Below are 25,736 nucleotides of genomic sequence, written 5' to 3'. Positions count from 1 at the left end.
ATAGATACTTTGAATGATGTGATTTGATAATTTCTCAGAATGCTGGAACTAAGGACTAAAACATGCACTCTAATATCTTGTGTATTATTTAATCTTTTTAAAACACACATATTCTATAGAATCAGGAACAAAATACATGAGAATCACCATATACCTTTTCTCCTTTGATCCCAGGTGATCCTTTGGCTCCCTATTAAAATTCAGAAACAATAATAGATTATTGTTCCATGGTTGATAATAACGTAAAGATAGAAGAAGGCACATGAAGACTTTCAAAATCAGAACAAAAAAGAAGACAAATAGCCAACCTATCTCATGAGAAAACAGTCTATTAGAAGTCTTTGAGATCAAATTTTAATATGTAAAAACCCTTGAACACAAGAAGTTATTCAAGTGTTGGGAATAAGTTGTCTCAGTCTAGCTTCTATTTTGAAATTTAAAAAAACTCTTGAGGCAGGGATTTAATATTAGGCGTATTTTAGTGTATTTGACCAAATAAAATATTATTCATTTTTATATCATAACTCTTCACAACTGAGTCTTTTCATCTGACCAAAACCTGCTTGGGGTATTATATTTCTACTAAGTCATTGTAGATTCTGCAACCATACAATTATTATATTGTATATTTCAAACTACTTACATCTTCTCCAGGATCTCCAGGTACCCCCGAACTTCCAAGATTACCCTATTATAAAAATATAGACATAATCTAGATAGGTCAACATTGAGAATGAATTAAAGACAAATATTTCTGTGAAGCTAACAGATGCTGGAGAATGAACATTTAGGTTCTTGTCTGGAAAACTGTTTTCTTACTTTCTCTCCACGAGGACCTGGTATGCCTCGATCACCCTTGAGACCCTGCAAAGAAGAAAGATCAACCTCAATACTTGCTTTGGGAACTAGTTGCCTGGAAATGGGGAAAATAAGCATGGAAAAGAACAAGAAAAGCCAACTTACTGGCTTCTCCAGAAATTCCTCATCAAAAACGCCTGGTTCACCCTAAAACAGACCATGAAGATAATTTGTCAACATATTAATGTCCATTCATATGGGCTTTATCTTACTTTTCTAGAAAGTGTACAAAATCCACCTCTTTATTTAACAGAATTCAGTTATTTGCCAGATATTCATAGAATATAAGTTCTTTCTAGGGAAACATGTCAAAAGCAAGCTCAAATAAGACATATTAGCAACATTTTCCTACATCATACAATCAAATTTTCATTCAAGGGCTACTGTTTGGGGGCTTCTGGAAGAAGAAATGGCAGAATGAAGACAGCTTCAAAAAGTGGAGCTGACACTGTGATTTATTTGATCAAGATTAAAATAGATATGTTTGTTTGTTAAGCCTTCCAGGACTTTTGCTGACATCAGAACTGAAATGATTTTGTTGACATCAGGACTGAAATGATGAGACTTTATGAAGTTGTTTATAGATAATAGATGGAAAATGGGAAGAATACAGTATTTGTTATATTTTAAGAGGTGATAAGTTACTAAAATTGTTTATACTTGTGATGAAAGTGAGAAATCACTTTTTTATGCATTTCTTTTTTTTCTCTAATATATTATTTTTTCTTTTCTTTTCTGCACTTTCTCTTCTTTTATATTCATCTATCTTTTTTTCAGTTTGTACTATTATAATTATAATCTTTAACAAAATTAATATATATATCAAGAGCTAATTTTTGCTAAATAATATTTAATTGATTTTTTGTAAGTTCTTATGCCCCAAATAATATATTAATTTTCTGTATTTATTTACGTGGATTTTAGCTTACCTTTTCACCTTTTACTCCAGGAGACCCCGCTATACTCTATAATAATCAGAATAAGAAGAAAGATTAACAGGAATACATGATATCAAAACATTTAGTTTTATTCTAAAAAATGAATGCAGAAATTAGATATATAGCTAAGAAAAGCTAAATAGTTTGAGACAATAAAAAAAGAAGGATGATCTGCTTTCTTCTGCAATTAATAATAAAGTACTGTCCTTTTAAACCTATCATTATATTAATGATGAAACAAATAGCAACATAATAATGAAAAAGAAATCCCAAGATCCTATCATGTCTTCCATACTTCAAACAACGGTCCAAAAAACAAAGGATGAAAATTTTACTGTTAACAAAAAATACATTCCATATAGTTGTTCACAAAATGTAATGGTTCTATAATCTCTCCTAAAGAATGTCAATCACTGGAAATAAAGAAACATATATCTCTTCCAGTCTAGAAACTATTTGAATCATATTTATCCCTAAATAAATTTCAACATTCACCATTAAAAAAGGCTTCCAGGTTATTTATTTATTGAAAAAACATATTTTGTCAATGTGAAAAACCTGGAACATTATCCAGTACCTTTCTTAGTTTGTATAACCTCCTGACAAATGATGGAAAAGAACAAAGAATCTCATGATTGTTTCAGAGATTTGTTTTGATAATGTGTTGTCAGTTTCCACACACTATATATTCTTTCCTCCTGAGCCTTAAGATAGTTATATATGATCGGAATACCACCAATCAGCTGTTCCAGGCTGTGGGCATTGGCGTTGCCCATTGGCGCCGGCGCTGCCCATCAGTGCCACCATCTATCCCTGCCTCCATGTGCCCCATTTTCAGCCTCTGCATACCCCATTTTAGGCCTCCACATGTACAATTTTCAATCCATTCCAGGCCCCTGGAATGGGCGGAAAATGAGACATGCGGAGGCTGAAATGGGGTGTGTGGCAATACGTGGCAGCGCCGATGGGCGGTGACGATATATGCAGACTGGAACAGCTGATTGGTGGTATTCTGGGAGGCAGATCCAACCGCCAATCATCTGCTCATGTTAAAGCTGACCAGGCTGTTTGCTGCAAGAAGGCAAATTGCTCAGAGGCAGAGGCCAAAGGGTGGGGGCTGGCAGGTGGGCGGAGCTTCAGCAACATTTGCTCTACAAGATACACAGACATTTCCACTCACTTTTTGGGGAAGGGGGAAAGTGGGTCTTATAGTCTGAAAAATATGGTATATTTATGATGGCTGCAGTGTTCTGGGGTTATGTGATCACAATTTGTAACCTTCCCAGACAACTTCTGATAAGCAAAGTCAATGAGGGAAGCTCGGTTCACTTAATAACTGCATGATTCTGCATGAGGACCCAGATTGTTGGGGGCAATATTCTGACTCTGTAAACTGCTTAGAGAGGGCTGTAAAAGCAGTGTGAAGCGGTATATAAATCTAAGCGCTATTGCTATTGTTGTGATTCACTTATTTATTTATTTATTTATTTATTTATTTATTTATTTATTTATTTATTATTCGTATTTATAGACCGCCCCCTCTCCCGAAAGGGACTCGGGGCGGTGTACAGTCACTAAAATGCGTTATAAAATACATACATAAAACAGTTAAATAATTAAATACGTAGGTGGAGGAGGTTGCAAGACTGTATATAGAATAATAAATATAGTACATTAAAAGCTCTAATAACCCAGGAGTTAAAATATTACCCAAAATTACCCATTAAAATATATCCACCGGGAGGTAAAAACTAAGAATGTGCCAGGCCAGCTAATCGAAACAGGTGAGTCTTTAATTTTTGACGGAAGGAACGGAAGTCAGTGGTAGTTCTAATGTTGGGGGGGAGGTCATTCCAGAGGGTTGGGCCCATCACAGAGAAGGTCCTACCCCTAGGCGTCGCCCGCTGGCACTGCCTAATGGACGGCACCAGTAGTAGTCCCTCCCTGTGAGAGCGGATTGGTCGTAGGGATGTGTGCGGGAGGACAAATATGCCCAAAAGGTTGCAAAATAGGGTACTACTCAACCGCTGCCTTTTGGGCCCAACTATGGTCATAAATAGAGAACCACCTGTGTTGTTTTGACAGGCAATCAGGTTTTTAAATAATTTAAAACTGAAGCCAAAATGTATTTTTAAAAACTTACTAAACAGAGTAGGGAGCAAAAAGAAAACATGTAAGCTATCCATCGAAGATAAAGAAAGGAAAGGTTGCCTCTCACCTGTCCTGGGGACCCAGCATCTCCAGGTTCCCCTTTAGGACCAGCAGGTCCTGAAGGTCCTGGAACACCCTACAAAACAATTAACAAAAATATTTTTAGGAGGACAGAAGCAGAGATTATGCTAGGCTGCTGCATCCCACACTGGTGATGCAATCCTATTCTTCTTCTTCTTGTGCCATATCCATCATCGGAAGTTGGCGATCATGTTGGCGGTACTATTTTTATCAATGAAAAAGTGCTGTTCAGTGTTGTCTACACTTTAGATTTTGAAGCCATGATGTTCTTCTTCTGGCTGGACCTTGTTTGCCTTCAATCTTTCTTTGGAGGATTAAGTGAAGTATGCCATATTTTTCCAGGTGTCACATCACATGTCCAAAATATTCTAACTTTCGCTTTTTAATGGTTTTGATGATTTTCCTTGGCTTTCCCAGGCAGCTTATGACCTCCTTATTTCTGATTTTGTCAACCCAACCCAATATATAACAGCCGTCTGTAAATCCACATTTCAAATACTTCTCTTCAAGTGGCTTTTTGTCAGAGACCAACTCTCCGCTCTGTAGAGCAGGATAGAAAATATGTAACATCTGACAATCCTATACATGTTTGTTTAGAGACATTTCCCGCTATATTCAGATTTATTTATTTATTAATTAATTAAATGTGTATGCTACCCTTCTCTGTATCCCATGACTCTGGGTGACATATGAGATCATCTATATGACTTCAGTGTCACTCGTGTTTTAAAAGTCAAGTTGCAAGACTGTTTATGTCTAATATTTTCTACCTATGTTGCATGATCAGGCAGAGTGAATGTAGTCTTGCTTCCTTAAGCAATGCAATATATTGACACCCAGGAGGGCTGTCTTCTCTGCTGGATACCTGCTGTTTGGAATAACATCCCCACTCCCGAGATTTGCGTGCTCCCAGCCTGCTGATGTTAAAGAGATCTCTGAAAACTTAGCTCTTTTCACAGGTCTTGGGTAAGAATGGGTGTGCCCGATGGCGCAGTGGTTAGAATGCAGTATTGCAGGCTCAGGGGTTCTATCCTCACCAGCTCAAGGTTGACTCAGCCTCCCATCCTTCCCAGGTGGGTAAAATGAGGAGCCAGATTGTTGGGGGCAATATGCTGAGACTGTAAATTTCTTAGAGAGGGCTGTAAAGTACTGTGAAGTGGTATGTAAGTCTAAGTGCCATTTGTGTGAGGAATTGTCTTTTTTTCAGATGGGCATGTATTTGTATACATTTTGTATTTGTATTTTTCACTGCCCACTTCAATATTACCTTTTAACTCTGAAAGCCACCCTAATCTAATAGAGTTGGCCTCCAAACTGCTTAAATTCATGGAGTTGAATTGTGCAGTTTCACACAGAGACAGTGGCGTAGCGTGGGTTGTCAGCACCCAGGGCAAGGCAAGTAATTTGCGCCCCCTAAGATGTTGCGCCCAGCCCTCCCTGCACCCCCCACGCTACGCCACTGCCAGGCAGCGCTATTGGCTGGCTGCGGATGACGGGTTTGGAAGTCCCCTGGACACTCCAACCCGGTCTCAGACCAGCTGCCACGCACCCTCTTTCCGCACCCCCGATGCGACCCTGCTCGAGGCGGTAGCCTTGACCCTGTGCACATACGGGTCGGCCATGCATTCAGACGAGACCCCGGATGCGTGTCTGGGGAGTGTTGCGTGCAGATACATCCCAGATATGCCCTTGGAGTCTCGTCTGAACGCCGTGCGGGCGCAGGGTCAATAACGGTCGGCTAAGTGGACTCGTATTTCACTCACACCAAAGGCTAAAAAAGGTATATAAACCTTGCTGATGTGCCAGTCTGTTGTCAGCTGTCCTAGAAACAAGCTTTGAACAATTTTAGACCCGAATAAAATAGGGAACTTCTTTCCAAGCAACTGTTTTTTTGTGTTTTCTTTCCTTGGAACCCAGGAAATTCTCCCAACAGAATGTGAGAGGTCCATGCAGCTTTTAGCACCCCCCCCCCCATGCCTTCCCTCTTGGTCTCCCAGCCTTCTTTTGACCGTCAGGAGCAAGAAGCATTTTTATATTTCCTAGGGGGCTATATTTCCTCCCCACCCCCCATAAATGGAAATCCACCTTCATGGCCACATTTGGAGGTGGGGGAAGAGAAGGAAGAATGGCAAAGCTTAGCCAGAGGTAAATGAGGGAGCTGTAACTTCTCTTCCAATATTTGTGTTTGTAAAATGCAGTAAGTCAAGAACAGAACTGTACCTGCACAGATCAATTAATATTGGGGCTATAATTTCAGGTGCAGCAACCCTACTTTTAGAATTTCTTCACTTCCTAAAGTGAGTAAGAGGCTTCTTGGCATGGAGTTGGATCCAGGCAAGGGGGGAGGTCCCTGCTTTTGAGGAAAGAAGGAATAGACCGACTCCCTTGTGGGGCCGGGAGGCTGGTGAGCCTCCTCCCTCCAATTGCACCGGGCAAGGGCTGCCCAGGTGCCCATCGCCCCTGTTCGGAGAAGAGCGTCTGTGGCCAGGAACGAAGCAAGCCCTCCTGGCTGGCAGGCGGGGCCGGGCAGGGGCGACCCAGCAGGCTTTCTTGGCCCGCCCCTTCCAGCTGGCCTGTGCGGAAGCGGGAGGCGGCGGAGGGAAGAGCATGGCAGAGCAAGAGCCCGGGCTGGGGTGTGTAGTCCGCGCTCACCTGCTGGGCACCGGTGCTGCATCCAGGCAGGAGCTGCTCCCCCAGCCCACCCCGACACACACACACCGGCTGCTTCACCCCCCCCGCGCCCCCAAGCCGCAGAAACGGCCTTCTCACCAGCTCTCCTTCCAGCTGGGAAGATGCCGGAGCGTCAAGGAGTTCGAGAACCTGAACCGGATCGGAGAAGGGACCTATGGCATCGTCAGAGCTGCGAGTGCGAGCGCGCGCCCCCCCAGATGTTGTGCCCGGTGCAGCCGGCCCCCCCTGCACCCCCCACGCTACGCCACTGCACAGAGACATACCATTTTCCCGGGCAGTCCAGACTCCCCTTCTTTTCCAGACACTCCATCTCTTCCTGGTACACCTGGTTTCCCTGGCTCACCCTAGTGAATAGTTACAGTTCATATGAACATTAAAGCATTTATTAAGAAGAAACAGTAATTTCATTCAAAGTACGAAATGATGAACCATGGAAAACTGAACAACTAAGAAGAAGAAGGAGCAGAAGCAACTTACCACTTGTCCTGGTAACCCTGGAGGGCCCTGTGGACCCTAGAAAGCAGCCCAACAAGAAACATAGATCAGTTCAGGAATTTAATAGTTCTCTCAAACTAAAGCAGGATATTTGCAACCTACCACAGGCCCAGAAGATCCTGGTGGTCCTGGGAATCCCACAGTTCCTGGAGGGCCTGGCATACCCTACAAGGAAAAAAATCACTTTGATCAAAGTTATCGACAGGCATCCAATCAGACCTATTGAAGGGCTTTTCCATCCTGAGCCTTTGCCAGAAGTTGGAAATATCAATTGTTAGAAGGGAAACTCACAAAATGTATCTATTCAGGTAGTCCTTTGTTAGAATATTCATGACTGGGAGAGACATGGTAACAAAGTCAGCCAATGAATAGGCATAGCAACTAAGTCCGCCAATGGGAGCTTAAACAGATTTGAGTCTGGGCTGAGAATTGAAACTGAAACAAGACTGGTCTTTCTGCTCTGAACTCTGAATGAAACTGTTCTCTCCTGCTTGTAACTTCTACCACGTTGAAAGAATTTACTGTATTGTACATTTATTCATCTGTTATTATGTATATAAAGAAGTTAATGAATCCAGCTGAATCAGTTAACTGTGTGTGCTTTCTGGGTTTGATTTTTCTGCAACAAACTGTGACATCCTCGACTTATGATCATTTGTCTCATGATGGTCCAATAATATAAAGGCTCAGAAAGAGTGCTGGCCATCAAAAAATGTTGCAAAACCTCTGCTCAGTTGATCACAATCTGAGTGCGTGGTAACCTGTTCAACAGATTACCAAGCGCCTCACAATGATGTGATCACCCTTTGCATTCTTCCATGCCAGCTTCCCTGCCAGTCAATGGGGCAGGAAAGGGTTGCAAGCTTCTGTTGCCTGCTGAGAGACCCTGTCTCATCTCTTGGGATTGGCTGAGAGAGCTGCTTGGCAAGGGGAGCTGAACACATTGGTGGAATGCAGAAATGGAGCTCAGATCCTGAAGTTCCTGCAGCCTGCTAGAGTTCTCTTCCACACATGGAGGAATTGACATCCTTTGGCAGGCAGCTTTTTCAGCCAGCCCCTAGAGATGGGAGGGAGCCAAAATTCAAGCACAAAGTGAAGAGGCAATGCTAAGAAGCATGGAGTGCCTTAGGCTGGTAGGGGAGGCCCAGGGATGCCTAGTGCAGACTGCATGTGAGTCTCTCTTTCAGCAGGGAGGATTTTCAGCTCCGGAGCACAGAAAAAGCACAGTAGAGAAAAGAGCACAGGTTGCCTCAGGGGATGGGGCAGGTCTGTGAAGACCTAGTGCAGGCTGGGTGCAAGTACATTTGAGGGTTGAAAATCCTGCTTTGATTTCAGCAGGGAGGCTCTTCAGCTCTTGAGTGGAGACCCACAGGGTCTTCCCCGCTTTTTCTGAGGCACCCCAGAGTCCTTAACGCTGAACTTAATGAGTGTAATTGGGGGTCCAGGGATTGTGCTTGTTGAGTGAAGCAGTTATGTAATGTCTCACTTAACAACTGCTTTGCTTAATTGCTGAAGTTCCTGTCCTAATTGTGGTAATAAGTTGAGGACTATCTGTAGATTTTTTTTTTACTATGAAAAAATCCTTGAAATAGCAGTAGGTCACAATGTTTTTGAGTTACTACAATGTGTGTTTGGGAAAGCTAAAAAGATACTTACTCGTGTGCTTGACCCAGGTTCTCCTACATCTCCCTGTAAATAACAAATAAAAATTGAAACTTTCATCTTATTACTTGTATTTGAGAGAAAACTGTGTTCTTAATGTTTCAACGTCTACCGAAGATAATGCAGGTAAATCACATACCATAACATTAGAAGTTCTGTGCTAAATTTTAGAAACCATGTTGTTCATAGGGTATCATATGTAATATTCCCTCTAATTTTTTTTCAGTGTGTGCGGAAAAGTATAGTGTTTGAGCAGCATATTTTCATGCCTGAGCACCTGAATTTTCTTTTAGCCATAATTGCCATCAGAGCAGATGTTGGGGAGGGGGGTCCCCTCCCTCTCCCTCAGACCCCCAGGAAGGAAAGAAGGAAAGGAAGGGGAGGGAAAGGAAATGGGAAAGAAGAAAAGGAAAGGAAAAAGGAAAAGAAATGGAAAAGAAGGAAAGGAAAAGGAAAGGAAAAGATAAAGGAAAGGAAAAGATAAAGGAAAGGAAATTGAAAAGAAGGAATGGAAAAAGGAAAGGAAAGGACAAATGAAAGGAAAAGAGAAAGGAAAGGAAAAAGGAAAGGAAAGGAAGATAGAAGAAGGACAGAAAGGGAAAGGAAAGAGTGGAAAGGATTGGTACTGCTCAAAAATCAAGTCTCAAGATCCTGTGGACCCCTTTGGCTCAGGCAGTCCAATTCCACACTGCTTCCCACTCCCCAAAGTGAAGGGATCGCAGAAAGACTGCCCAGTCCAGAACGGGGCTTCAGAGAAACGCAGGCTACAACCAGCGAATCACGCTTTCCCAGGGACCGACGAAGCCCCATAGGACCAATGGAAATTCTCCCTTCTGCAGCGTCATCAGTTTCTGGGCAGAGTCTTCCTTGAGTTCACCAATCACCAGATGGAGGAGAGAGTTTGGTGCAGAGAGAAAAGGGAGGGAGGGGGGATATTTTCAGTCACATTTAAAAAACACTGCGCAGTTTGATACTTCTGCGCTGTGTTTTCTTGTTATGTGCGTGGCCGCGCAGGCGCGCAGCTTAGAGGGAACATTGATCATATCTGGTGATCCCAAAGATAGGCTCCTCCAAACAAAAAAACAGAACTATTCTATTTTCAGAATACTAAAGTTATATGCAGCAACTAAAGATTATCAACCAGTTGTGGGATTCAGCCAGTTCACACCTATTCTGGAGAATCGGTTGTTAACTTTCTAAGCAATTTGGAGAACCGGTTGTTAGAAGAAATCTCTTTTTGTTTTTTCCACTTTACAGGGCTAATCTTGTAAGGGAGGCAGGAAGGAAACATTCTGCTGTTGTTTCTAGCCTAATCTTTATTGTCCTGGTTACAGAAACTGCCTCTCCGGTTAACCTTCATTACATTGTAACAGCTAGGGCGAAGTACCCATCAACGTGAGTGATGTTGAGTTGGCCACGCCCACCCAATCACATGAACACTGAGCCATGTCTACCCAGCTGGTCATTACGGCAGAGAACTGGTTGTTAAATTATTTGAATCCCACCACTGTTATCAACTATGTGGCATGAACTTACATACATATATATGAGTGTTTTAGATGATATAGCGAGAGAAGAACACAATTTTATCACAGAAATATCCTCACAGGAAAGAAGAGCTGACAAGTTGGGAGGCAAGAAGAGAGAGATTAAAGAAAAAAGTAATGGACAGTGACTGGTGACCCAAAATGGATTCTAAGTAGCTCTGGCTGCTAAAGATTTGGTTCCAGAGTTCGTCAGGACAAAGATCCTGAAGCAAAGTTGAGGGTTATAAGCAGAGATGGGATCCTACCGGTTTAACAACCGGTTCACTTCAACTTCCAGAATTCCATAGCCAGCAATCAAATCAGATCACATACCTTTATTCCAGGTGTGCCTTGAGTACCAGGTGGGCCGATAGGACCCTGAAGGAAAACAAAAGACAATTATTTCTAGTAGTCAAAGCACAAGTATGACTGAGTTAATTCAAATATTGCATATGGCATTCTAACTTGTCTTTACTGTGTTGCTGGCATTTTCTGAAAATATAAGGTTGCTTTCATAAAAAAAAATGTCCCACCACCCTAAGACATATATATTTCTATATAAATGAACTTCAATCAAAACTGTCTATTTACTGACCTGAACAATAACTCAAAACCTCAGTTACTAATGAACCTTAAACCAAACAATCCATGTTGTGAATTCAGTGAATCTTTAGTGATAAGAAGAGAACTTTTCTCCATTGTTTCTCCATTGATAAATTAGCCCAACAACTCTGAGAAAATGACAAGACTGGCGTAGAATTGCAAAGACAACTTACATTAGAAATCATCCATAAAATACATGCCATTCTGTCCTTGGCCAACTGGGTTTGCTATCTGCTATTAAGAGCCTATTCCAAAGTCTTATAAGATTATCCAGTACACTGAGAGACTAATTTTTCTATAAACTTTCTTATATGTACTCAACTAGGTGATACTGTGGTGTAATATTTTTAAAAGAAAAGAACCAGGTTTACTTACAGGAGGGCCTGGTGATCCAGGATCCCCTTGATTTCCCTGTTGAAATGAAAAGACATTCTCAGTGGTAGATGTGGTACTGATTCACATCTGAGTTAGCTTTTTTTTTTTTAGAACTGAAGGACCATAAAATAGATTTGTCAAAATACTTGACTTCAAATGAGATCTTTACCCATTCCATACAATCCGGATCACTGAAAAACCAAATGTTGCTTATTCTAGAATTTTAAATAGTATTGACTATTAAAGTCTAATTTGTCAACTCGCAAAGTATCCCTGGCCTGTTCTCGAGTTGCTTTAGGCAAGGGGGATGGAGAACTGATGACGCAGCACAGCAACCGCAAACAGAAGCACATTCTACACATATCTTTCTCAAGGCTGTCTCCCAGGTTACCCGCAGCAGCTGAAGGGGTGTGACCTCTACAGCCCGCAAAAGTGCTCCATTGGAGAATGTGATTTATGACACACCCTGGAGGGTGGGGTGGGGTGGGGGAAACAGTGTCATAATTGGGTCGTAAATTACATGGGGTCAGAGTTGGGTTCACTTGGATACGTATGGACATATTGCTCTTAATAAATAACTGGATATCTTTTGAAGCTTGGCTCGAGACTCATGTTTTAATTAGAGCATCCATCGGAACTCTTACATAATTGTTACAGACAATGTCAGCTTCTAATAATAGCTGATAACAGATCTGGAATAATTAATTATTTGAGCCTCCATACATCTTGTTCTGGTGAACTCCCCATTAAGAGCAAGTTCAGAGTCATTTTTATCAACTCATTTTTGCTGTGACATCTATCTTTTTTTTTACACATAGTGACTATAGTGTGGGAAATTATGGTACATACATATATGTCACAATGATTTGCATACATTACATCAATACTTTTGCATAGCTGTACTATCCAAATGTCAGTTTTCTGGATACAATAGGATAATGGAGGCAGCTAGTTGAAACATTGGGTCAATATGTGATTGCCATTTCCTGGTTGCTCTATAGTCCTTCAATTTTAAATTCTAAAATTATATATGCCAATGCTAAAATATTGTGAAATAAATGTACACACATACCGTATTTATCGGCGTATAACACGCACAGGCGTATAACACGCACCTTCATTTTAAGAGGGAAATTTCAGGAAAAAAATTTAAATTTCAAATAAAGAACTTTGAAGCAAAATAAGGGTAGCTCAGAACTTTTTTTTATTAATATTATTACCACTTATAAGGTAAATAATGTAAAAGGACAGTAAAAGCAACTGTTTTAACAAAGAAACTTGGATATTCTGTTTTTACAAAAGTTTACTCAGAAATCGCTATCTGGGAAACCAAGAAACTCTTCATCTTCACTGCTATCTTCAAAATCGCAATGAACACTGCTGCTTTCACTGCTACTATCTTCCACCCTCCCTTCCTCCTTCCCTTCCTTCCTGCCTCCCTTCCAGTTCCCTCCTTCCTCTTTCCTCCTGCCTGCCTGCCTTCTTTCCCTCCTGCTTATCTATGCTTCCTTCCTTCCTTGCACCTCCCTCCCTTCTGCCTGCCTGCCTTCTTTCCTCTTTCCCTATCCTCCTATCCTTCCTTTCTCCCTCCCTCCTTCCCTGCCTCCCTTCCAGTTCCATCCTTCCCTCCTTCCTTCTGCCTCCTTCCTGCCTGCTTGCCTTTCCTCTTTCCCTCCAGCGTGTCTGCTTTTCTTTCCTTCCTTCCACCTCCCTTCTGCCCTCCTGCTTTCTTTCCTCTTTCCCTCTTGCTTGTCTATCCTTACTCCCTCCTCCCCTCCTTCCCTTCCTTCCTGCCTCCCTTCCAGTTCCATCCTTCCCTTCCTTCTGCCTTCCTGCCTTCTTTCTTCTCTCTCCTGCTTGTCTGCTTTTCCTGTCTGTGCGCGCGTGTGAAAAAGAGGTGGTGGGAGAGAAATTTGAAAGGTCTTCTGCTTTCGGAACTTGGAAATACCCCCCCTCCCCTTTTCCTCCAGCGAGCACGGAGCTTGAAGGAGGTGAAGTGTGAGCGCGCGCGCGAAAAAGAGGTGGTGGGAGAGAAATTTGAAAGGTCTTCTGCTTTCGGAACTCGGAAATACCCCCCCTCCCCTTTTCCTCCAGCGAGCACGGAGCTTGAAGGAGGCGAAGTGTGAGCACGCGCGCGAAAAAGAGGTGGTGGGAGAGAAATTTGAAAGGTCTTCTGCTTGCCGTGGGCGGGCCGCATTTACATAGAGCAGGGAGGGCTGTTAAAGGGCCGTATTAAACCGCCCCCGGGCCGCAAATGGCCCACGGACCGGACTTTGGACATGCCTGGTGTATACGGTACTTGTTAATACTGTAAAAACATGGCTTCTTAACATTATATCGGCGTATAACACGCATACATCATTTGCCCCCTATTTTTCGGGGAAAAAAGTGCATGTTATACGCCGATAAATACGGTATATATTACGCTGCATTATTGCTATTATTAAACGCTAGTGTGCAATTCATAATTTTTTATTACCATTGATACTAGACAGTCATGCCTTTCACAAACTGATTTAAAAATATTACAAGCTTCATTATTACATCTTGCATTTGGCAAATGAAAAAAAGAACATAAGTGGTTTGCTTTGTGTCCCCCTGTTGAATCTAGGTTTGGTCCCCATGCCAGGGTCTCTCTCTTCCTTTAGCAAAGCTGACCGTGCTAATTAGCCCTGCAATGCAACCTCGTCCTCCCACCCCCATGATTAGTAAGAAGACTCATTGTGCCACATGCAAGGGGGGGATGTGCGTGAGATACAGGAGAGGGAAAGGGGAAAGGAACACCTACCGGTCTGCCCAGAACTCCAGGGAAACCTGGCAAGCCCTGCAAAGATCCAAGGCAAAGACCCAAAGAGTTAGAGAGACCAGAGCAATCTCTGAAGCAAGCTTTGGATGGCCTCACAAAACGGCAAGGCAGAGCAGTTCATTCTGCGCTAAAAAGAAAGCGAGCGGGCAGAAAAAGCCAACCACAGTCAAGGACCCAGGGCTGCTGCAGCTTAGGTATAAAAGTTACTTACAGCTGGGCCGGGGGCCCCTCTAATACCCTGTAAGCCCTAGATGGAGGCAAGAACATATACAGACACATGAACCAGCTATGTAAAATACAACCACAAGGAAGCATGATGGACTGTCGTCATCTGAAAGAACTTTCTTAGGGGGGGTCTTCTCATTGCTGTGTCCCCCAGCATCTTCTGGAGGAAGCTGTTAGCAACAGGACCCCAGAAAAATGTATGTCTAAGATGAGGAGGCACCAACAATAGTACAACAAGGTGCTTCAGAGCAACCTGGCACATCTGTTGGCAACTGAGACACCTGCAAATATCTGGATGTTCTGCACAAGTTCAGTATTTTCCGATTTTTATTTGTTTAATAACCACCATTCATTTTACTACCCCTTCTCCCCCATCTCTAAAATGATGGAAACCAAAAGTGGTTCTTGAATGGAAGGATTTTAAGCTGATTCTGATACCTGCAACAAATTGATGAACTCCTAATTCCAATATTCTGATAGTAAGCCTAACATTTTCATTCTATGATTTAAGAAGCCTATAATTTAATTTAATATAATTTTGTCTGTTTGTCTGTCTGTCCATCCATCTATCCATCTATCTATCTATCTATCTATCTATCTATCTATCTATCTATCTATCTATCTATCTATCTATCTATCTATCTATCTATCATCTATCTATCTATCTATCTATCTATCTATCTATCTATCTATCTATCTATCTACTGCAGGGGCGTCCAAACTTGGGAACTTTAAGACTTGTGGACTTCAACTCCCAGAATTCCCCAGCCAACCATGCTGGCTGGGGAATTCTGGGAGATGAAGTCCACAAGTCTTAAAGTTCCCAAGTTTGGACACCCCTGATCTACTGTATATCATGCCTTTATTATTTTTACAAATAACTCAAGGTGGTGAACCTATCCAATGCAAATTCCTTCTCTAATTTTTTTCCCCATCACAACAATCTTGTGATGTGGGTTGGGTTGAGAGAATGACTGGCCCGAAGTCACCAAGCTAGTGTTCATAGTTAAAGTGGGACTTGAGCTCCTGGTTTTTTGGCCTCCTGGTTTTTAGTCTTAACCACTAGACCAGTGTTTTTCAACCTTGGCAACTTGAAGATGTCTGGACTTCAACTCCCAGAATTCCCCAGCCAGCATTCGCTGGCTAGGGAATTCTGGGAGTTGAAGTCCAGACATCTTCAAGTTGCCAAGGTTGAAAAACACTGCACTAGACCAAACTGGCTAAAAAACAGTCATACAAAAGAAAGAAAAATCTCATCACAAAATAGTTGATTGATTCCAATATATTCATATCTCTTGTTCAAATGCTTGACTATTTCTGTATATTTTGAACAATGACTCACATGTCTGTTTATAGGTGTACTGGGCACATGTAAGAAACAACCATAATTATAAGTGACAAAGAGTAAGCAAAACCCTTCTGTTGAGGCCTAAGCTGAATATGGTCTACCAAGGCACTGGAAAGCAAACAATACATCAAATCCAATTATGCAAGAGTTTAGCAGGAAGAGATCTAGAAATGATTTGATAAGTCAACCCAATTTACACTTAAAACTAATTATTATTAGGAAACATATGAAAACTAGTTTCAAACGCGGTTCATAAAGAAAATGTATCCTGGCTTCCAGAGGTGAGTTCCTACCGGTTCGGACAGGTTCAGTCAAGTAGGTAGTAACTCGGCCTGCCATCCCCCTGAATCAGTCCTATCAGTGGCAGTGCCATCTTGATTTTCTGTTCTGCGCATGCGCAGAACAATCTTCATGGCAAAAATTTAAATTTTTTTTTGCTTTTCTAACATTGTGCATATGCACAGACCTTTTAAGGTGCAAATGTGCACGTGCGCAGAGCACATGTTTGGCATGCGTGTGAGCTAAGGGAGCGCGCACGTGCAAAAATATTTGCGTGCTGAATCGGCAGTAATGCCGGGAGCAACCCACCCCTGCTGGCTTCTCAGTGTTTCTAAGACATAGTAGTTCCAATAAATAAAATGTTCTTCATGGAGAGGCAACTTGTCTCCAGTTGTGTCTGCTCACTCAGGACCTTTCAACAGAGTGGGTGTGCGCCAGGTCTCCTCCATTAAATACTGTTGCCTTGTGGGATATAGGAAGCATATATTTCTTTGGGACTTGTGGGTCTCACTGAGCTCCCTGTCATATTCTCTCATATAGAATTACAACAATACTTCTTTTCTTTTGCTGTCTTCTCCTGCCTCTCTTTTTTCCCCTGTATCATAGGATTTTCTCTGCCAATGCTGAACCTTTTATACTTACCGCTTTCCCTTCTGACCCAGGAAGGCCCCTCTCTCCTGGAAGTCCCTGCAGAAGAAGGAGAATAAGTAGCAGCCATCAAAGCCACAGTGGTGTAATGCAATAATAACTATACATGGTAATAGAACGGGCCCATTCTGAAAGTAAGGCATTCACTGTTAAAAACCAGAATAAATTCTGACATCGGAATTGTTTTTGATGCAACAGCTGTCATCATTTTGATAATGATCCATCGTTGATACTCACTGGAGTGCCATCCCTGCCCTTTTCACCAGCATCTCCTCTCTCCCCTTTTTGACCATCTTCACCCTGCAACCCAAGATGGCATGACATCACAAAAGGAAAATTGGCAGCTCTACGGTGTCAACTCCCCATATCACACAAGCCAAGATCACGGGTGTCAAACTTGCCGCGCATGTTGCTGTCACATGACATTTCATGTTGTTTTTCCCATTTGCGGAGCTGGAGTGGGTGTGGCGTGCATGTGACACAATTGGCCCACGAGCCACCACTTTGACACCCCCCCTTTGCTCCAAGTATTCCTGTTCTATTGAAATGTATTTCTATTTCCCCCAGTAATTATTTGTAACTTTGCATTTATGCAAAGCTTTCTATGGAAATGTGTGTTCCTTTTTGTCCTCTTTTTGATGATGCCTGCATATTTGACACCCCTGGCTCAGATCAACAAAAGTAGAAAGCCTGCCAAGACCAGGAGAGCTCTGCCTTTCTCCTTTGCCTTCTATAAAGGCCACTGAAAGGCTGAGATCTCCTGTATACTCCTTGGAAGCAAGTCTGAAAAAGATAAGTATCCTAGGTTTTATTGAAGGCAATGAATTTGATGCTTTAACTACATAGTTAGGTTCAATATTAGTATATCATCCTGTACTATAATTTCTTCCTTAGTGTTTCTTAAATGCAAAATAGCATAAAGAATAAAATAAAAACCCAATATAATTTAAAAATAAAATAAAAGGAGGCCACTTTCATGATGTGATTATTTATTTATGAAATGTTTATGGTTCCCCAACTTAAGCAATTGTGAATCTGGAAGACATACAAGCAACAAGTAAACAATACCGTTAACAACCATCAAATTTAATAAGTGATTGTGAACAATATCATTGTCCCTCTTCCTGTGGGTTTTGCCACAAAAAGATTACCTAACTCTTCCTTGACTCCTTCATCAATATCTTGACATAACCATTTTATAGCATTTTAAATGTTTCAGACAGAAATGCAGTCAATACATAGTTTCTAGTCTGATTACAGAAAGTTGGGCTATAATTATAAAGACACCCCCCCCCCCCCAAATTTCAGTCTCAGCTCCAAAAGAAACCATAATGTAAACCAATGGCAAAAGATTCTTGCAAAAAAACCCTCATGGTCACTAATAGAAATGGTAATACAATCAAAGGAGATAAGTAATCTTGGTGGACAAAGCTATCTCACTCTTACTCACTGCACCATTGCTCTGATGGTGAAAAATTAGAGCTGTGCAAATCATTGCATGAGATAGTGGAGAGGTTAGGCAGGTTAGTCAGATATAGCGCAATTCATTCAAGGGCAGTGATACGTAGCAATGGTTAACTGGGAACAGGGAAAGGAAAGCACTGGGAAGATTGGTAGGTGGCTTGGTGAACAGGCCATGGGGAGAAGAAAAAGAGAAAGAGACAAGTTGCACCAGCCTTTCCATACCTGCCCCATAACACCCTGGCTGAAATCCGGTGGAAGCAAGCTATTTGGGTTTCAAATAGGCTGAACTTCTGAGCCACAGCACATGTGTTCTTTTTTATTCACCTTTGTGAATAAAAGACCCCTTGGGGCTGCTGAATTATTCATTAAGACAATGAAAGAGACAGAGACAAAATAATATTAAAGCAAGTCAAACACTTGCAGGAAAGAAGAGTTCCCTCTCGCAAGTGGAGGCACAGAACAGACACAAGGACAGCTGGAGAAGTGCAGAGATGAGAAACTTACTACATTCAGACCTTATCGCCTCTGGAGCCCTTTACACCATCTTCTCCTGGTTCTCCCTGTGCAAGAATAAAAAAGGGAATGATTACCTCCAAGCCTTAAATTACAAGGGCTTTACTAAAAAAAAAAAGGATGGGAAAAATGCTTTCAAAACAATCATCAACAGACTCCCAGCGGACACCATGTTAATAAACCATTTACATTTGTAGTCCTCACTTCAAGATCAAAAGAGTTTCTGCTCACAGAAGAGAGAAGAATATCTCTTGTTAAAAATACAACTCCTGCTTTTTTCTCAACTATAAACATAAACCATCAAATGTTAAGGTCAAACTAGTCAGGCAGTTAATTAGTGAATATGGTTTATATAGCAATAGCAATAGCGCTTAGACTTATATGCTGCTTATGGTGCTTTACAGCCCTCCCTAAGAGTCAGCATATTGCCCCAACAATCTGGGTCCTCATTTGATCGACCTCGGAAGGATGGAAGGCTGAGTCAATCTTGAGCCGGTCAGGATCGAACTCCTAGAAGTGAGCTGAATGAGCATGCAATACTGCATTCTAACCACTGTGTTACCACTGCTCTTATATATACATTTTTTTAAAAAACCAGCAAATATATTCTAGAAGGTGATATATAATTGCAAGATCACAGAAATGTTGAATCCTTCTATTGTAATCCTATAGACTAAACAAATGATGCTTCCCAATCAAAATGCACACTATATAGGAAGATAATTTGATTGAAAAAAATAACAAAGGGGCATTCACTAACCTTGCTTCCCTTGAGTCCTATAGGTCCACGTTCCCCAGGCAATCCAGAGAGGCTCCCTTCTACTGTCGAATCTACCTGAAAGTACATAAATATGTCAGTCTTGTCATCAATCTGTCTGACAGCCTCTGCCTCTCTCTCATACAAACTTCTATAGATTCCTGTTTGGGCCCATAATATTATCAACAAAAGTAACATTTTCAACACAGCTATAGAACCTTTCAGATTTAATGACATTTCAACTCTCTCCCAGAAAGTGCATGATTATCATATACCAAGGGCTTTCACATACTGTACATATACAATAACTGAAGTTGGGATTGTTCAGATTTAAGCAATAAATATTGAAAGATACATGTGCTTGATGAACCTATCAATTTTCCTAGGCAACAACCCAAATTCTAGTTCAATCCCATGGATTTATTTTTATTTATTTATTATTTATTTCATCAAGCATGAATTAGATAACAAATATAAGTATAAACATGATTATGTATACATGAAATGAATACAAGGGAATATTAGGACAGGGATGGTAGGCACGCTGGTGCGCTTATGCATGCACCTTAAAGACCTCTTAGGAATGGGATGAGGTTGACAGTAGGCAATCTAAGGTTAAGGTATTGGGGGTTTGGGGAAGAAACCACAGAGTCAGGTAGTGCATTCCAGGCATTGACCTCTCTGTTACCGAAGTGGTATTTTCTGCAATGAAGTTTGGAGCGGTTTACCATAAGTTTGTATCTATTGTGTGCTTGTGTGCTGTTGTGGTTGAAGCTGAAATTTTCATTGACAGGATAATAATAATTTATTGGATAATTAAAAAAAAAGATTGCTCATATTAGTGTCATATGAAGCTTGGAATTATTATTCCACAAATACCCTCCTTAACTAAAATGGGCACAACCCCTAGACTTAGCCATTAATTCCAAGATAGGCAGTGTTCAGTATGTCATGAAATACAAACAGAGACATCACACTGAGCCCCTCTTTTCTCTGTTTCATGTTGACAACTGAATGGCTTGCAAAACAGCAATTTTTGTATGGATTTTATCGGTTTAGGAAAATGCTTATTAGGGTAAAGTAAAATATACTTCAAGCTGAGCTCAATTCATGGTGATGTCGTAAAGCCATCCATTCTTTCCAGGGGAAAGAAACACAAAAGAATAGCTGTCTTATGGTTCCTTGCTCTCTTCATGACAGATATACCTCAAATGTCCACCAGTTTCCTTCCATAGAATTATAAAATATAAGGATTGGAAAATATAGTAGGTCATGTAGTCTTCTTCTTAAAGATCAAAAAATTAACTTCTTAATATTTTGTAATTTGGTAGCCAGAGTGTTATTTTAAATCCAACAGACCTTGGGTCCTGGTGGGCCTGGAGGACCCGATGGGCCATCTCTACCCTGTGGACAAGAAATACCAGGTAAAAGTCAACAAAATGCACCATTTCAAGAGGTCACTTCTCTTTTGTCTCTCTATGGGTTGCAGCTACAAACCTTCTATGTTGACTTTAAAGAGAAAAGATCAGAGATCATGAGTTCTTTTTCAGACTAACTGCAGTTTACTTACAAAAAAAATCTATAACAGAATCTAGACACCTTAAAACACAAGAGAGAAGATGCAAGACAAGTGATTTCTAGGTCAATGGATTTTAGATTAGAAAAGCAATGGTAGAAGGGGTTTCACAGTTTCCAAGTTCCTCAAAGAAACATTGCTTTGAGAAGGCTATAAATGTGAATTTATGATTTGGACACACACACACACATGCTGTGTGTGTGGGTATACATATGTAGGGGACTGTGATTACTTGAAATCTAACTATAAACACCTGTGTGCAAATCATGTGAAAACTAATTGGAGGGTAACACAGAGCAGACACATAACAGATCTACATACACACATGTGATTCCTTCTCCCACTGATTGTTCACATGCAAGCATTTAAAAAAATATTGGTATCATATGAACTTTTAATGGATCTGCCTCCACCTAGAACTGGAACACTGGAATGAACATAATCTAGAACAGGAATAGAATGTTCCAAAGTTTTTTACATTGTTCCATTTAAATTTTCCAAGAAAGTTTAAGGTTGCATAGCTAAAGAGACCACTAGAGACCACTATGGTAGTTCATGGTTTAGTTGCAGGTAACATGAAGGATGCAACAACCAGCGATGAAGGTTCAAGAATAAGTAAATGAAGGTATGTACCAAGTTGGCAGCACAAAGAGCCAGGCAAACATCATGCATGCTCTTGCACATGGAGCTGCCAATATTGATAGCAACGGACAGGAGATCATTGTGTGTGCATTTACTCATAGAGTTCTTCTGAAGATGAAAGGGGAGAAGTGAAGCATTGCTCAGGAATGAAACACAGAAAATGATATTCTATATATTAACTCTGAGCTGCAGTAATTCAGTCTAAGTCAAGAGCATAGAGTAGGAATAAGGTGCAAAACTGCTTCCAGCAAATGGGGAACTTTGGTAGGTTGATATAGGTATTCTCCTGGCTATGTGTATGCGATTCTAGAACTTTAATTCCAGCTGCTGGAATTGGCTATAAGGCTGGTAACTGTGACAGGTCCGAGAAGTACTTATAACGTACTCTCAAATTGTCATTTCTGCATAGGACAGGGGCTTTCTATTGAGCCAGGGTGACCTGCTATGCAGCCCGGCATTCATATCTTTGGATGGGATGGGTAGATTGTCCATAAAGGCAGAAGATGGCCCTGTCAGTGCAATCCCAGGAAATAGCGAAGTACAGCGCATCCCTGGCATCTCAAAATCTCCTACTATGAACTTGATAGGAGAATCTAAAAATATTATAGAAGAACACAATGGCAAACCAATTTAATACCATTGCCAAAACAATCACATAGGTCTATAAAGTCACAAGGAGCAGAGTTTTATTTCTACTCCAAAAGGACTTTTTATTCCTACTCACCTGTTCTCCTTTTGCACCTTGCTCACCCCTGTCACCCTGAAATACAAAAATAACATTTTAAAAGGAGATAAACAATCAATATAGTTGCACGACTTCTGACATTCTCTAATCTCAGTTTAAGCTTAGAAATGTAAAGTGAGTTTGTTTTTTTTTGGGGGGGGGGAAATCATGCAACTTTCTAGGAACTTGAAGTTATGATATGGTTTTTCCCCCTCCCCATTGTAGTGAAAAACTATTATAGATACTTTAAATGGTTTTACTGTTATTATGTATACTGTTTTGTATTTGTCAGTTACAGAACTTTATAGTGACATAAATAAGTACATACAGGTTCTGCGATGAACAAATAAGTATTCAGATGTGTTTTATAATAGACAATCCCATTTAAGAGGCTCCCTCTAAGGCCAAGATCATCAGCATGTATACAATCAAAGCATACATTCACACGAAGAGCAAGTCAAGACTATTTTACTGCTCCTGATGATTTTTTAAAAGCTTTTCAGTCAGGGCTCATACTTCTGCTTACTTTCTCTCCAGGCCTCCCTGCTTCTCCAAGTTCTCCTGCCCGGCCTGGCAGCCCTGGAATTCCAGGTTTTCCAGGCTCCCCTGACAGCCCAGGCGATCCTCTTGGCCCCTGCTCTCCAATGGCACGTCCTGGTGGTCCTTGTGGTCCTTCATTTCCTTTATCTCCTTTTGCTCCCCTTTCCCCAGGAAAGCCTATGAGACCCTACAAGAAATAGTCAGACTTTTACTTAGGCCGATTCTGTAATAAAAAGCTTGTTAGGCAGAGATTCAAGGACACGGCTTTTTTTTTAAGACTATTGCAGATACTGGAAAATTGTCCACAAAATCAGCAGCTGGTAATTGAAAGGCTCAAACTATTTATGTATCTTAGCTTCAAATCTTCAAATCATTCTTGTCATATGAGTGAGAAACAGATGCAGGCCATTAATTTTGAGTGGAGAGGCCAGTTGACATCTAAGCATTAGAAATATAGTAAATCAGTCTTGTCTCAGCCAATTTAGCTCTTCCTTTAATACAGAGCGTAACATAGGCCAGTGATGGCTAACCTTTTTGTTGTCGCATGCCAAAAGTGTGCATGTGCACGTGCCCACACCCATAATGCAATGCACGCTGTGACACACACAACCTGCCACCTGCCCCCCTACGTGTGTGCAACCACCCTCACATGTGCATGCGACATCCTCCAGCCCATTTTGGGCCTAGTACGCCTCCCTGCAGCCTCCTGGGATCAAAAATGGGCTGTGTGACCCCCGCACAACCCCCACGCATGAGCACACAACCCCTGTGCATGCGCACATTTCTCCCACATGCACCCCGTCCTCCATGCATTCACGGCAGAGATCCGAAAATCAGCTGGCCGGTGGGAGGCACGTGCGCATGCTCAGTGGAGCTGAGCTGGGGTGTCGGCTCGCGTGGCCGCAGAGTGGGCTCTGTGTGCCCCCTGTGCCACATGTTTGCCATCATGGACGTAGGCAAAACAACCCTCTCCATAAAGGGTATTCTGAGGGAGGTATTAGAGGTGTCTTAATCCAATGCTTCCCCTTATTTAACTGAACAAAATAGGACACCCAGGGGGCTTTCAAGTGTGATTCAATGCGCTCATTGTTATCATCCTTTAAAGTCCAAGAAACAAACGGTGGATCAGATTTGGGGCTCTTTTTCAGTGATGGAAGTATGTAAAGAACCCTATGAGAATCCCACAGGCTGCTGGGATTCAATGAATACTAAACGTTTGATTTTCCTATTTCTTAGCACTTACCCAAACCATGCAACCTTTCAGGCACACCCATCGGTTGAGGGTCAGGAGAAAACTTCGCTGCCTTCCATTGAATTGCAAAGCTGAGCTACAACTTCACAGAAGTCACCCGGTCTGCTGTACTACAGCTTACTGTTTCATATTTTATTCTTCAAACATTGTAATTCGCATCTGAGAGCCTCAATTCGAAACTGGCCTTTTATCACAGAATTTAGACATTTAGGAAAGTAGTGAATTGGTTGCCTGGGGTCTCTGCCCCACTTTTAGTGAACTTTTTCTAAATAATAATATAGGGATACTAACATATAAGCATTAATCAATGTTGAACCAGAGGTGGGTTGCTCCTGGTTTGGTCCGGTTCAGTTGAACCGGTAGTGGTATTTTGGCCTGGGTCGCAGAACTGGCAGAGACCCAAGCTGGCCATGCCCCCGAACTGATTCCCTGGTTACTGCTGCTGGCATATTGTTTAGTACTGCGTGCGCAGTTCACTGTAAACTGTTCTGTGCATGCATAAAAAACAATTTACATTGAACTGGGCATGCGCGTGCAGCGCGAGCAAGGCGAACCAGTAGTAAAACCAGGAGCAACCCACCTCTGTGTTGAACCCATTTGTCTACATCATTGCCATGGTATTTGGGTTTAGGATACTTCAGGAAAATATTATGTATACCGAGTTTAGAGTTTTGTTTGTATATGTGTAAAGAGCTTTTCCCAGCTAGACCAAAAAGAACAATAAAATATACACTTAATATTTATGTATGAAGAACTCAGCCGTACCTCCTTCCCTGGTGGCCCTCTTTCTCCTGGATCTCCTCTCTCACCCTTCGGTCCTCTCCGGCGGTCAGGGAAAAGCGGTAGGAGATCTGAGCTGCCGTCATAAGCACCAGTGATCTCTCGGAGTAGGGAAATCTATGCGGAAGCAAAGATGCATCACTGAACACAATCGAAAATGCAAACATTTATAAACTAATATTCCTTGAACTTATTTAAAGATATGAGAGAATGATGGCTCCAACCTAATTCTGCTTCATTATGGCACTGAGGGAATTTGGCTCAGACATAAACAAGATTCCCATGCTTTACTTTAAACTGTATATAAGTTGTGTTACTTTTGGTTATCAGAATTCCAAAACAACTTGTTCAAGTGGTCACATAAGGACCAAAAAATAAATAATTAAAACTATTTCCTGCGGCAGATCGTTCCACAATTTAGAAACTAACGTTAAAAGGTTTGCTTTCTTGGGTCCAAAATCTGTAATGAGATGTCATGTAATGACTCAGATAGTTTTAGAGAAGATGGTTCTTTTTAACTCAATAAATATATTTGACCTGAGGCAGGAGGCACTTATCTTTTTTTTAGTTGTTTTCTTACAAAGCCAGCCAGGAGTTCTGAGGGTGGGACAGTGATACGTGCAGGACAGAGATAAGACGGAGGATGTAAACTGAATTCCTACCTTAATACCATTTGCTTCTAGGGCACGTTCAACATTCTAGACAAACAGAAATGGGGAAGCATGAGCAAAAAAGAAAATGAAAAAGAAAATAGACCATTGGAAATAAACATCAAACATAATGGAATAGGATGGCAGTCGCC

At 41.5% G+C, this 25,736-nt stretch overlaps 1 protein-coding gene across 3 annotated transcripts in view; it reads right to left on the bottom strand.

Moving 5' to 3' along the window:
• Positions 1-25,736, bottom strand: part of COL7A1 (collagen type VII alpha 1 chain) — a 152,750-nt gene that overhangs the window by 28,920 nt on the left and 98,094 nt on the right. For all 3 annotated transcript variants that reach the window (XM_081938128.1, XM_081938129.1, XM_081938130.1), the window contains exons 74-95: positions 25,597-25,632; positions 24,920-25,051; positions 22,889-23,089; positions 22,363-22,398; positions 20,780-20,824; positions 19,424-19,498; positions 18,666-18,710; positions 16,924-16,986; positions 16,681-16,725; positions 14,398-14,433; positions 11,381-11,416; positions 10,736-10,780; positions 8,871-8,903; positions 7,317-7,379; positions 7,197-7,232; positions 6,983-7,063; positions 4,015-4,083; positions 1,788-1,823; positions 964-1,005; positions 820-864; positions 644-688; positions 155-190 (exon numbers count right to left, since the gene is read on the bottom strand). In XM_081938128.1, coding sequence (XP_081794254.1) covers positions 155-190; positions 644-688; positions 820-864; positions 964-1,005; positions 1,788-1,823; positions 4,015-4,083; positions 6,983-7,063; positions 7,197-7,232; positions 7,317-7,379; positions 8,871-8,903; positions 10,736-10,780; positions 11,381-11,416; positions 14,398-14,433; positions 16,681-16,725; positions 16,924-16,986; positions 18,666-18,710; positions 19,424-19,498; positions 20,780-20,824; positions 22,363-22,398; positions 22,889-23,089; positions 24,920-25,051; positions 25,597-25,632 — 1,281 coding nt within the window. The remainder of the gene's footprint in view (positions 1-154; positions 191-643; positions 689-819; positions 865-963; positions 1,006-1,787; positions 1,824-4,014; positions 4,084-6,982; positions 7,064-7,196; positions 7,233-7,316; positions 7,380-8,870; positions 8,904-10,735; positions 10,781-11,380; positions 11,417-14,397; positions 14,434-16,680; positions 16,726-16,923; positions 16,987-18,665; positions 18,711-19,423; positions 19,499-20,779; positions 20,825-22,362; positions 22,399-22,888; positions 23,090-24,919; positions 25,052-25,596; positions 25,633-25,736) is intronic.

The sequence above is a fragment of the Natrix helvetica genome (assembly GCF_964273705.1).
Source record: "Natrix helvetica genome assembly, chromosome: 1".
NCBI lineage: Eukaryota > Metazoa > Chordata > Lepidosauria > Squamata > Natricidae > Natrix > Natrix helvetica.
The sequence above is the reverse complement of the archived record's forward strand: the minus strand, read 5'-3'. Positions and strand labels throughout refer to the sequence as shown.